This window comes from Prionailurus viverrinus, chromosome D1, assembly GCF_022837055.1.
Source record: "Prionailurus viverrinus isolate Anna chromosome D1, UM_Priviv_1.0, whole genome shotgun sequence".
In the NCBI taxonomy this organism is placed as follows: domain Eukaryota; kingdom Metazoa; phylum Chordata; class Mammalia; order Carnivora; family Felidae; genus Prionailurus; species Prionailurus viverrinus.
The window spans coordinates 1,750,039-1,763,519 of NC_062570.1; the positions used below are offsets into that span (position 1 = coordinate 1,750,039).

General features: G+C 39.5%; 1 protein-coding gene across 11 annotated transcripts in view; it reads left to right on the forward strand.

Annotated features, from left to right (window-relative positions):
- The window catches only part of DYNC2H1 (dynein cytoplasmic 2 heavy chain 1), a 355,486-nt gene that overhangs the window by 34,483 nt on the left and 307,522 nt on the right, over positions 1-13,481 (forward strand). For all 11 annotated transcript variants that reach the window (XM_047878743.1, XM_047878737.1, XM_047878734.1 and 8 more), the window contains 8 exons: positions 4,529-4,644; positions 5,289-5,416; positions 7,547-7,696; positions 8,628-8,833; positions 9,716-9,871; positions 9,961-10,075; positions 10,607-10,777; positions 12,005-12,387. In XM_047878743.1, the coding sequence (XP_047734699.1) occupies positions 4,529-4,644; positions 5,289-5,416; positions 7,547-7,696; positions 8,628-8,833; positions 9,716-9,871; positions 9,961-10,075; positions 10,607-10,777; positions 12,005-12,387 (1,425 nt within the window). The remainder of the gene's footprint in view (positions 1-4,528; positions 4,645-5,288; positions 5,417-7,546; positions 7,697-8,627; positions 8,834-9,715; positions 9,872-9,960; positions 10,076-10,606; positions 10,778-12,004; positions 12,388-13,481) is intronic.

Consider the following 13,481-nt stretch of genomic DNA (forward strand, 5'->3'; position numbering starts at 1 on the left):
GGGAGTGGGCTCTGGGGGCAGATGGCTTGTCCCAGCTGCGTGACCGCGACTGCCATTTACACCCCGTGAGCCTCGATTTCCTCAGCTTTCCAGTAGTTAATACAGAGGTGCCTGGGTGGCTCAGTCGGCTGAGCATCCGAGTCTTGGTTTCGGCTCGAGTCACGATCTCCCGGTTCATGGGAGCCCCATGTTGGGCTCTGCGCTGACAGTGTGGAGCCTGCTTGGGATTCTGTCTCTTCCTCTCTGCCCTCCCCTGCTTGTGCCCGCTCACTCTCTCTCAAAATAAAAAAAAATAGTTACGACAACTGTAATATTGATCACACGGTGTTTTGAGGATTAAATGAGTAATTTGAACACAAAGTACTGGTATGGGTGACATTCGCAGTGTATGTTACTTACTGTTAATTGTTAATACCGGATAGAATAGTGTGTCTCATTTTAGAGATTGAACTAAGGGCTGGGGAAGTGTATACAGCATGGCGGTGACATCCCGTCCTTTCTGGGCAAAACTGGGGAAAGTTTCATTCAGATAGAAATCCTTGAACTGGAATTTTGACAGGAAAAGCGAGAACTGGAGGTTGCACCAGGGCGTCTCAGGAGAGGGGTTTGTATGCTGAAAATAAGTTGGTTAATTGAGAATTTGATGAATTAGCGTTTTATTAGGGGCTAGAGGGCCTGTTCCTGGAGAGGGGTAATGAAGGTACAGATTTGGGAGAGCTTTACGTTCCCATTGGGCAATTTGGATTTTATTCATATCAGAGTGGTTAGCTCTTGATTTCTTGTCCAAAAGGTGTCAGTACCTGCACATTAGGGGTGTTAGTCTGGAACGAGAGAGTTGTATGGTGCGAGAAGGAGACCATGGAGGAAGGGAGTTTAGTCTGTCATCACCCAGAAAACCAGCAGTAATTAATTGAATTAAGTTGTTGGTACTCCAAATGGGGAAGAGGAAATATTATGAAATATGAAACAGTATGAGGTATTAAGAGTTCTTAATTTTGGAGGAAGATGAGGGATGAGGAACAGAAAAGACACAAATGTCCTGTGGGTTTGAGGTCAGAGGAGTTAGATGATGATATACCATTAATGTTGGTTGGAAGTCGGGAAGAGAGTGCTTTTGTAATGTTTGGGTACAAGGTTTCTCTTCTCTATTGGATACGGTCTTTGGGTTTTTGTTTTTTTAATTTTGTTGTTGTTGTTGAGAGAACGAGAGTGCCAGTAGGGGAGAGGGGCAGAGGGAGAGACAGAATCCCAAGCAGCCTCCACGTGGAGGCTCCATAATTTGGGGGTAGCCTATCTAGGGCTATCCCATTTTATTTGTGGCTGAAGGGAGCCTCATTTTCTTTCTTTCTTTTTTTTTTTATATTTTAGATAGGCTTTATTCTAAATATTTTTTTTCAATATATGAAATTTATTGTCAAATTGGTTTCCATACAACACCCAGTGCTCATCCCAAAAGGTGCCCTCCTCAATACCCATCACCCACCCTCTCCTCCCTCCCACCCCCCATCAACCCTCAGTTTGTTCTCAGTTTTTTAAGAGTCTCTTATGCTTTGGCTCTCTCCCACTCTAACCTTTTTTTTTTTTTTTCCTTCCCCTCCCCCATGGGTTCCTGTTAAGTTTCTCAGGATCCACATAAGAGTGAAACCATATGGTATCTGTCTTTCTCTGTATGGCTTATTTCACTTAGCATCACACTCTCCAGTTCCATCCACGCTGCTACAAAAGGCCAGATTTCATTCTTTCTCATTGCCACGTAGTACTCCATTGTGTATATAAACCACAATTTCTTTATCCATTCATCAGTTGATGGACATTTAGGCTCTTTCCATAATTTGGCTATTGTTGAGAGTGCTGCTATAAACATTGGGGTACAAGTGCCCCTATGCATCAGGACTCCTGTATCCCTTGGGTAAATTCCTAGCAGTGCTATTGCTGGGTCATAGGGTAGGTCTATTTTTAATTTTCTGAGGAACCTCCACACTGTTTTCCAGAGCGACTGCACCAATTTGCATTCCCACCAACAGTGCAAGAGGGTTCCCGTTTCTCCACATCCTCTCCAGCATCTATAGTCTCCTGATTTGTTCATTTTGGCTACTCTGACTGGCGTGAGGTGATACCTGAGTGTGGTTTTGATTTGTATTTCCCTGATGAGGAGCGACGTTGAACATCTTTTCATGTGCCTGTTGGCCATCCGGATGTCTTCTTTAGAGAAGTGTCTATTGATGTTTTCTGCCCATTTCTTCACTGGGTTATTTGTTTTTCGGGTGTGGAGTTTGGTGAGCTCTTTATAGATTTTGGATACTAGCCCTTTGTCCAATATATCATTTGCAAATATCTTTTCCCATTCTGTTGGTTGCCTTTTAGTTTTGTTGGTTGTTTCCTTTGCTGTGCAGAAGTTTTTTTATCTTCATAAGGTCCCAGTAATTCATTTTTGCTTTTAATTCCCTTGCCTTTGGGGATGTGTCGAGTAAGAGATTGCTACGGCTGAGGTCAGAAAGGTCTTTTCCAGCTTTCTCCTCTAAGGTTTTGATGGTTTCCTGTCTCACATTCAGGTCCTTTATCCATTTTGAGTTTATTTTTGTGAATGGTGTGAGAAAGTGGTCTAGTTTCAACCTTCTGCATGTTGCTGTCCAGTTCTCCCAGCACCATTTGTTAAAGAGACTGTCTTTTTTCCACTGGATGTTCTTTCCTGCTTTGTCAAAGATTAGTTGGCCATATGTTTGTGGGTCTAGTTCTGGGGTTTCTATTCTATTCCATTGGTCTATGTGTCTGTTTTTGTGCCAGGGAGCCTCATTTTCATGCTACCAGTATTTTCAAATGAAAGGGGAATGTTGGTCTGTCCCCAGGATTCTATAGTCGGTGAGTAAAACTCTGCTGTAATCAGACCATGTGGTGATGCTAATTCATTAGCAAAATATGGCATAATTATTTTAGTGTTTATTAAAAGCATCTGTTTAAAAATTTTTTTAATTTTTTGTTTTTTGGTTTTTTTTGAGAGAGCATGAGCATGAGCAGGGGAGGGGCAGAGAGAAAGGGAAAGAGAGGGAATCCCAAGCAGGCTCTGTCAGCGCAGAGCCTGATGCAGGGCTCAATCCCACTGAGTCACTTGAGTGACTGACTGACTGAGCCTTCCAGGTGCCCTTAAAATAATGTATCTTTATCAAATATTAGAAATCTCGACATTTTATATGTCAGAATTTCAAAAATTGTATAAAATTTCATGTTTAAGTAAATTGGTATGTCGTACTGGTTAAGAACTGGAGTTAAAACCACTCTAGTCAGTGGGTGATTGAGAATAAATAAATCTTTAAGAGAATAAGATTTTTATAGTAAAAGTGAGTATTTAACTCTAGAATTTACTTTGTAAAATGTCACCTGGATCTGTGTTTCCAAAAGGATTAGTAGCTTTTTAAATGATCTTTGTGACCATAATTTCCAGGCTTTTTAAGAATTTTGTGAATTTAAGATAAATATGAGATTTTTTCTGATGAGCAAGTCTGGTACAACGTTTGCTTAGAATATGACAATTTGCATTAAGGATATTGTGCAAAGAATTAATATTCTTAACAACATATGCCTTTTTTTCTGAGTTAAAACAATGTTTCATAAATTTTTTAGAGTGTGGGAACTCTTCTTAATGTTTCATGTTATGGACATATTAGTACATATACTGAAAAATTTGGATCCTACTATATCCTGGTATTTTTATTTAACACTAATCTTTAGTATTTTGTCCTGTTATTAGCCCTCAAAAATGTGATTTTTTAATTGTGTGGATATATAATAAGCCATTTTTGTATTCAAATTATTCCTAATTTTTCACTATTATAATTAATGCTTTGAAGCAGATACTTGTATATAAAATATCGGCATCTGCTCTGAAAATTTCCTTGGGATAAATTCTCAAGGTGAAGTTAGTTAAGACAAGTGGCCTGGTGTTCATGGCTCACTTGCTCCCCGTGAAAGCCGCATGGTCTTCTGCTCTGATCCGAATTTCTGAGAGTTCTCTTTGCTCACACAACTGAAGACATGAATTAGCAATTCATTACATTTTTGTTAATTTGATAGGTAGAAAATGATGGCGTGTTGTTTTCTTAGTGCCTTAACAGTCTCTATTTGCCTTCTGTCTTTTCTGTCCCTTGTCACTGTTGTTTGTACTTAGCAGAATAGCGAATTTCTGTAATAAATATTTAAATAAGTACATTAAATGCTGTGACAGATACAGGGCTTGTAAATGTTTACGTATATTCATGTTGACACTCTAGGAGTTTTTAATGTGCTGTCCTTTTAAAAAAACTGATACACTCGGTGATAAAAAACTTTAGTATTGTAACACAATCATTGTTTCATGAAAACTTCTTGATAGTACGTGGAAAACATTTTACTAAATGAAATCTGAATGTGCTTAGAGATTACAATAATACTTTTTGAGTTATTTTGAAATGTATTATATAAAATCATTATAATGAGGTTCTTTGCCTCTAATAAGTCTTTCTCATGTCAAAATCTGTCATTTGGCATTTTTCAGTGCGGTCAAGGTAGATTGTTTAAATATTAATTGTAACCCCGTGAAGACTGTGATTGATGATCTCATCCAGAAGTTATTTGATACGCTTGTTCTTTCTTTGAAGAAGTGCATCCAGGGTAAAGACGCTTTTTGATTTTCATTTTAACTTAATGTTATATACAAAGGCATGTACTTTGATAGTTATGAAATGTGAATCCCAGTGATTAAAATCGACCAAGCTGGAAAGTATCATGAAATGAAATGTGCTTCAAATGGCAATTTTCATAACGTGGGAAAGCCCATGCCCAACTGTTAAGAGTCTAAAAGTGGAGGCGGTTTTGCTGTTTACAATATGCGCCAGTATCAGTTTGGTGCCTGTAGTACTGAGGAAGGTAGGCGGTTCTGCCATCGTGTATTTCTTCTCATCTTTTCAGTTACTAAGATTTTCCAAAATTCTGCACTGTTTCTTTTTCCATGAAACTGGGATGCTTTAGCATATTAGCTAAAGGATGGGAAAGGTTACCAATTTTGAGTAAAATATACTAAGAATGAGTACATTTTAACTTTGTCAAAATTTTGAGGTATAACGTAAAACAACTAAACTTGTATGGCGCATTTCTTTGCTTATTCTGTATTTTAAAATTCTGTCGTGTGAGCAAATAATAATTTAAGATTTAACGTATGCCATATGGTGAGTACTTCCAATGCTCTTTGATTTTAAAATGATGCAGCGATATATTTTTAGTGATAATAACATTCTATGTCACTGTTACCTGTTCAGCTCACTTACATGAAATTGATGCATTTGTAACCGAGGCTATGGACGTCTTAACAGTTATGCCCCAGTCTGTGGAAGAGATTGGCGATGCAAATTTGCAATACAGTAGGCTCCAACAGCGGAAACCAGAGGTGAGCATTGCCAAGTAAAGTTATCGATTGATTTTTATTGGACTGGAATGTTTCAATCAGGTAATTTTATGTGACCGTTGAGAAACATCATATAATTTCAGTATTGTAAGGAAGTCCACATAATCTGGCCCAATCGCTGAGCTCATGGTTGGACTCTGGTGCTATGTTGGTGCAGTGAAACAGTCTGAGTGAGAGTTAATATTCAGGAGTAGGTACAGTCTGCTAGGATGTGGCACATCTGAGTCAGACTAAATTTAGTAATTCATGCTGTTCCCTCCGGGGTTGTAACCTGAAGGGTGCGGTTTGAGCTGAATTAGGAATACACACGTTCACACATGTACACACACACTTGCATATGGAGTTATTATATTATGGATGGTTTTAACTAACTTTAGAAGCAGCAAGAGACATAACTCAAATCACAAGAGAAACTTTGATGTGTCCTTCCTGCGTCATAGACTTCATATGATAAAGCTCGCTGAGAGGTGAAATCATATGCTTTTGTGGCGCATTCCACAGCGAGGGTTAGAGAGGAGTAAATGTGTGTCCGAGCTGCTGGGCTTGGGCCCCTGGAAAGCTGATGGTAGCATTTCCTGGGAATGTGGGTGGCTGGAGGGGGAAGGTGTCTGGAGACTGGAAGTGGTGGGGGTTGGGACGTCAGACGGAAGTTGAGTGAGGAATAGGGACTTCAGAGTGGAGACTATGTTTATTAATTGGATATAAATTTAAAAGTCATTTCTCCATGCATGAACTGTGAAGCCAGGGGATTGGATGAGACCACGTGGTTGATGGCGGACCATGGAGGGTGCAGAGCAGGGTAGGACATCCCAGCATTTACTGTGGGGATGTCAGAGGAGATGGCAGAGGACCCTGTGAGTGAAGCAAGAGGAGAGACAGAAAAGGTACCCTCGTAGAAACTAGGAGGAGAAACATAGACGCTGTGCTGTTCCGCCCGCGAGGCGGGAAGTGGCAGCGGTGGTAGGAAGAGTCCCTGTCACTCGAGCCCCAGTCAGGGGCCTGGGGCCGACCCGTGGGTGCGGGGGAGTCATGCTGCCGGGTTTGAAGCAGCAGGGGCCATACAGAATCGGGCCGTGATGTCTCTCGGGTGCCGTGTGGACTTGCAGGGGAGGCCAGGAGGGCCCCGCCCGGGAGTCTGTTGTACTGACTTCTCAGGCTAATCTGGGTTCTGTCCACGTGTGGAAACCACAACCTGACTCTTCGTTTCTGCCTTCTCTGGCCTTCCTAGTACATCATGACTCAGTTTCACTTTCTCCGTTGTCCTTTTCTTAAATACTTTCTTTGTGACTGTTCCTTCTGTTCCTGGAATAGTTAGTTTATTTCTGTTCTTACCTAATCCCTAATCTTCATTCTTTGAGAAGCCTCCTTCTAACAGTTCCCTGTGAATGGAAGATTTCTAATAAGAACTTCACCTGGAATAGTTAGAGCATTGTCTTTACAGACTCACAGATTCCTTCAGTCCTTGTGACCATCTTTAGGATCCTTTTAACCTCTTTGGTAGAGTGCCATAGTTGAATTTGTATATAGTAATAAGTAAGTATTAGGAACTTCATGTCCAGGAATTTAACAAATTATTTAGAACAGAAACCTTGATTTTTAAAAAAACAAGAACAGGTTAGAATAGAATCTTTTTTTAAAATTTTACTTATTTTTTATTTTAATTTTTTGGAGAAAGAGAGAGTACAAGTTAGCGAGGGGCAGAGAGCAAGGGAGAGAGAAAAGTGGGGCTCACCCGATGGGGGGCCATGCTCATCTGAGGCAGGGCTGGAACTCACAATCCATGAGATCATGACCTGAGCTGCAGTCAGATGCTTAACCAACTGAGCCACCCAGGTGCCACTTACTTTTTTTTTTTTTAAGTTTATTTATTTATTTTGAGAGAGAGAGGGAGGGAGAAAAGAAGAGAGAGAATCCCAAGCAGATTCTTGCTGTCAGCATAGAGCCTGATGCATGGGCTCCAACCAATGAACTGTGAGCCTATGACCTGAGCTGAAATCAAGAGTCGGACGCTTAACCGACTGAGCCACCCAGACACCCCTAAAATAAATGGAATCTTGCAAGAAATTTGATAAAATAGATTGTTTTTTATGTTGTTATTTCTTCAACCTTTAGATTTTGCCCTTATTCCAAGAAGCTGAAGATAAAAACAGACTTTTACGAACTGTGGCAGGTGGAGGTTTGGAAACAATTAGCAATCTGAAGGCTAAGTGGGATAAATTTGAGTTGATGATGGAAAGTCACCAACTTATGATTAAAGATCAGGTAAGAACCTTTTAGTCATTGTGTTAACATGGAAACTTGATTTTTTTCTCACTGAAGATTCTGGCTTATCTTTATTCCATTGGAGCTCAGGTAGGTAGGAATTTTATATTGTGCATGAAATTGGCCTCCCTCAGTATTTCCGTACCGTAAAACGCTTTATTTAAATGATCATTTCCCGTACTTTGTCTTTATTTCCTACCATATGGAGAATTCAGGTAATCGTATTTTCGGTTTTCCTTATGAGTGAATATGTTTGCCTGCTATGTATGGTGACTTTTGAGGGGACACCTGGTAGTTAAACACACCTGTTGTACTCTTCTGCGTGGACACTGGGACATGCCTCCTCGGTTATGCAGCTCCCTGCTGGTGTGGCACAGCTGGTGGTGATTGGCCAAGCGTGTCTTATCACATCAACTTTGCTGATAGTTGTGGTGGATGGTGCTGATGACATGAATGATTTTTTTTTTTTTAATGTTTTATTTATTTTTTGAGTGAGAGAGAGAGAGAGAGAGTGAGAGAGAGAGAGCATGGGAAGGGGCAGAGAGAGAAGGAGACCAAATCTGAAGCAGGCTCCAGGCTCCAAGCTATCAGCACAGAGCCCGATGGGGGGCTCGAACTCATGGATTGTGGGATCATGACCTGAGTCGAAGTTGGACGCTCAACCAACTGAGCCACCCAAGTGCCCCTGACACGAATGAGTTTTTAATGATGATGCAGGCAGTATATCTCTAGTTACTGAATATTTATAGTCTGATTCTATGTTTTTGACATCAAAATTTTATTGTACTTGAAGTCAGTAATTGAAAACAATCTTTTGAAAAATTTGTTTTGGTGGTATTTCACCTCTACCTAGAAAGTGTTAGAAATAAAATGTGAAAATAAAGTGAGATTTTACTATAAACTGAATTACATAAACTCTTTTGGCTCATAGATCGAAGTGATGAAAGGGAACGTTCAGTCGCGTCTTCAGATCTATTACCAAGAATTGGAAAAATTTAAAGCTCGTTGGGACCAACTAAAGCCTGGTGACGATATTATTGAAACTGGCCCACAAAGTACTCTTGATAAAAGCGCCAAGTCAATAAAAGAGAAAAAGATTGAATTTGATGATCTTGAAGTCATAAGGAAAAAGCTGGTGTATGTTTTTTTCTTTAAAATGGATAGTAGACATTTTGATTTATATTTCTCTGTATTAGGCCAGAGGCTTTCTTGTATCTGTTTGTCTTAATGTTTTTCTATATAAACTTCTGAAGTTTTAAAAATGATAATTCTAAGTGCTCATGCTACTACTTTCTTAGGAATTGTGGGTGGAGTCTATAAGGACGTTAAAGGAAGCAAATTTCTGGTTAGGCTTAGAAACAGAACAGAAAATTAAGTTTACTTAGAAGTTACATTGGGAGTTGGAACACTTGTTTTCTGTGATTTCATTGTATTTAAAAATGAGGCCTATAAAATTAATGGAAAATTGCTTTCAGAGACCCAGAGAAGAAAAATGAACCTACAACAATAATATGAGGTTTCCAAGGAAAAAACCTGTTGCTTTATGTTACAAGTATTAAGGTTAAGTAAGCAGTGTTTCAGGTGTCATCTCTTAGGTAAATGCTTCCATAAGATAGTGGTCTTCATGGGTGAGTGAAGGGTTTAGTACCAGTTAGATGAAGGGTATCTTATATTCTAGAATCTAACACTTGGGTATTAATATTAATGCGATCTTTTATCAGTCCATGATATATGTCATTCTGAATCCTTACATTATTATCATTTATGACGTATGACGGACATAAAATACAGATGTTATCAATTCCACTTTGACTTCTTTGGAGAAATACATATTTATGAATTTAAAAGAGGTTATACTTAAGTAGTTAAAGTAAAATTCTTATGCAGTCCCCCACTGTCTACCTTCACTATCAAATATGCACACACACACACACACACACAGGGAATGCAGTTAAATAAACTTAGTGATATTTGACAGTTTTTAAAAATCTAATGATATTTCACTCTTTGTTTCCATAGTGATGATTGCCATCATTTTGGCCTAGAAGAGCCCAGCTTGTCTTTGGCAGATAGCATCTCCAAGGACATTGAGAGCTGTGCACAAATTTGGGCCCTTTATGAAGAGTTTCAGCAGAGGCTTGAGGAAATGGCCAATGAAGATTGGATTACTTTTCGGTTTGATTCATAAACACTATTTAGATTCTTATAATTTGGTAGTGTTTTTTGGGAGGTACATTTTGAGGTGTATTCCTGGTCTCTTACAGGACTAAGACATATCTGTTTGAAGAATTTTTGATGAATTGGCATGACAGATTAAGAAAAGTTGAAGAACATTCGGTTATGACGGTGAAATTACAATCAGAAGTTGACAAATACAAAGTAAGATAGTTTTACTTTACTATTTTAGAATGAGGTTTGCACCTTTCACGTGTCTTTTATGCAGCTGAGTGAGCTGTACTTTTAGTTTCTGATTTTCAGTGACTCCGTTACATGAACAAACTAGGAGGTATGGAGTAAACCATAGAAATTATTGATCTTTCTGCTACTCTTTTGAAAAGTTAGAACTAAGAAATTTATGGTTAAAGTTAAAAATTGGAGTGTTTATACCTCTTAGAGCAGTTTAGGATCTGAGTCATTTAGCATATTTAGGATATAGGTTATTTCCTAAAATAATAAAGATAGAAACATTTTAGGTCATGTCTTCAAATCTGTCAAGCTACAACAGAAAGTTTGCATGTATCCACAGTAGTGTTTAATAAAAAATCATACACAATTCTGTTTGAGAATTTGATTACGAGTTTGTTAAATAAGATAATAATTAAAATTTTATAACTAATCATTAAAAGAAATAACAGTTTGCATTTTGACATATATTCTTGTGTGTACGTGTGTCTTTTTCTCTTTTAACAGACCGTAATTCCTATCTTGAAATACGTGAGAGGGGAGTGTCTTTCTCCAGATCACTGGCTTGACCTTTTTCGTCTGCTTGGCCTTCCTCGGGGGACTAGCCTGGAGAAATTAATGTTTGGTGACCTGCTCAGAGTAGCTGATACAATTGTTGCCAAAGCTTCAGACCTTAAAGTAAGAATCACTTGTATAAATATCTCATGAATATGACCTTTCTTAACAGATGGTTTTGCTTTGTGTTTTATGTAAAAAAAAACAACAAAACTTTTTTTTTTCTCTTAATATAGTGACAATGTTCCGCTAGTCCATTATTCTTTCTTTAGTAACACATCTGAATCTGTATAGGAGTATAGAAGCAGCGTAAACCCCTTCCTTGAGAGAAAGAAGACAATATGAAATAAAAAAAAGTAATCTTGGTTTAAGAAGGGGGTCAGCTTCGGGGCGCCTGGGTGGCTCAGTCGGGTGAGCGTCTGACTTCGGCTCAGGTCATGATCTCACAGTTCATGGGTTTGAGCCCCACATCGGGCTCTGTGCTGATGGCTCAGAGCCTGAGGCTGCTTCAGATTCTGTGTCTCCCTGTCTCTGCCCCTCCCCCACTCGTGCCATGTCTCTCTCAAAAATAAATAAACATGAAAAAATTTGTTTTTTGAAAAAAAGAAGGGAGTCAGCTTTAATCGAAAAGCAAACAAATACAAATCATTTTATATAAAATACATTTAAAATCATGGGGTATATTATAAATACAAGATAAGAGATAGCAAAATCCAGGGAGCGAAACCAAGAACCAATTTGCAAATCAGGGTTAGGAAAGGTCTGTGGTACAAGGAGAAATGGTACCGCCTTCGGCCGTCTTAAGTGGCAGACTCTGTGTGTTGTGATCTGCCCGTTTGATGTAAAAATAAAAGGACTCTTGATGTCACATTGTTTTTTTCCTATTCAATATGTTCACCTTTGTGTTTGTTCAGAACCCTGGAGCCTGTTAGGTAATTGTGAGATCATAAAGTACAGTTGCTGTGGAAGATGGTTACTAACCACTTCAGCTGCCTCAGAAGTTAAATTTAAGTTACAGTATCATTGTTGAGGGCTGCAGAATTTTAAATAAGCCTGTTTTTGTGTTTTGCAATGGATTCTTGATTTTTCTTTTTTTAGAAGTAAAAAGCTTATGGCAGATCTTTAATATCATACTTTGACTATGTGAGATTGGATACTTTGTATCTGATATCTCCTGATACATTAGCTAGTGATTAATTCTCTTGGATAACATGTAAAATATATTCACTTATTTTTTCCTTTATTGTGAAAAGCCAAATAAAAATATATTGTGTTATAGAATAAATATTGTATGGTTTATTTATAAAATTAATGTGGAAATAATAAATATGAATATTTTATGTTAAATAGGATTTAAACAGTCGGGCACAAGGTGAAGTTACGATCAGAGAAGCTTTACGTGAACTTGATCTTTGGGGAGTTGGAGCGGTATTTACATTGATTGATTATGAAGACAGCCAGAGTCGAACTATCAAGCTGATTAAAGACTGGAAAGACATCGTAAATCAAGTTGGAGATAATAGATGTCTTCTTCAGTCCTTAAAGGATTCTCCTTATTATAAGGGATTTGAAGATAAAGTGTCCATTTGGGAAAGAAAACTTGCAGAATTAGATGAATACCTGCAGAATTTAAACCATATTCAGAGGAAGTGGGTGTATTTGGAGCCCATATTTGGCCGTGGAGCATTGCCGAAAGAGCAGACACGCTTCAGCAGGGTTGATGAAGATTTTCGGTGAGCACGGCTACGTGGGGCACAGACACACGCAGCAGCTTTTTTTTTTTTAATTTTTTTTTTTTTCAACGTTTATTTTTGGGACAGAGAGAGACAGAGCATGAACGGGGGAGGGGCAGAGAGAGAGGGAGACACGGAATCGGAAACAGGCTCCAGGCTCTGAGCCATCAGCCCAGAGCCCGACGCGGGGCTCGAACTCACGGACCGCGAGATCGTGACCTGGCTGAAGTCGGACGCTTAACCGACTGCGCCACCCAGGCGCCCCTCACGCAGCAGCTTTTTATTCGTGTTGGGAAGTGCTTAACACGAGCCGATTACTTTTATGTTATGAGTGTCACCTGTGTCTTCAACCTCTTTCTCTTTTGGATCCTTGTAAGGGCTGTTTTCTCTCATTCAGCCGTTTGCTTCTTGAACCGTGTTGATCTGACCTCTGTCTTTACCTCGTGACCTGATACTAACAGTAATGTTACTACAGTAGGAGAGGAATCATAATAGTACTAATATATAGCTACTGTAGCCAAAAGTAACACATTACTCTCCTGTTGTAAATTTGATGGGCATTTTTAACGCCTCATTTTACTTCATCTCTGACTAGTATTTAAAAGCATCGAGCATTTCTTGTTGGAGAGTTTTTTCCCTTGGCTTCTGGGGTACTGCAGGTGGTTTTCTGGCCGGCCGGCCGGCCGGGTCCCCTTCTAGTTTCTAGTCCTCAGGCCTCTCTGAACATCCAGCTGTGGACACTCTGGCGGGTTTTCGGTGCCGCGTCTCCTGTGACTGTGTCACGCTCCATGGGCGGTCTCATCCCCTCTTCCGTCCTTGTCCACCTGTCGAGCCCTCCTTCTCTCCTGAGCCCCAGGGTGTGGACACCCTCACTGTGCCAAAAGCAGGTTCACAAGCTTATCCCTTTAGCTCAGGTCCTCTTCCCTGTGTCTTTCTCGATAACTGACTGCTCAGAGTGGAATCATAGGGGTATTTGACCTCCCCCTGTACCTCCAAATCCAGTAGGTCACTGCATTTGTTGATTCTGACCTACTTCATGTCTTTATGTCTCTCCTGGTTTGCCTTTATTCTGAGCTACTTTTGTCATCACTCCC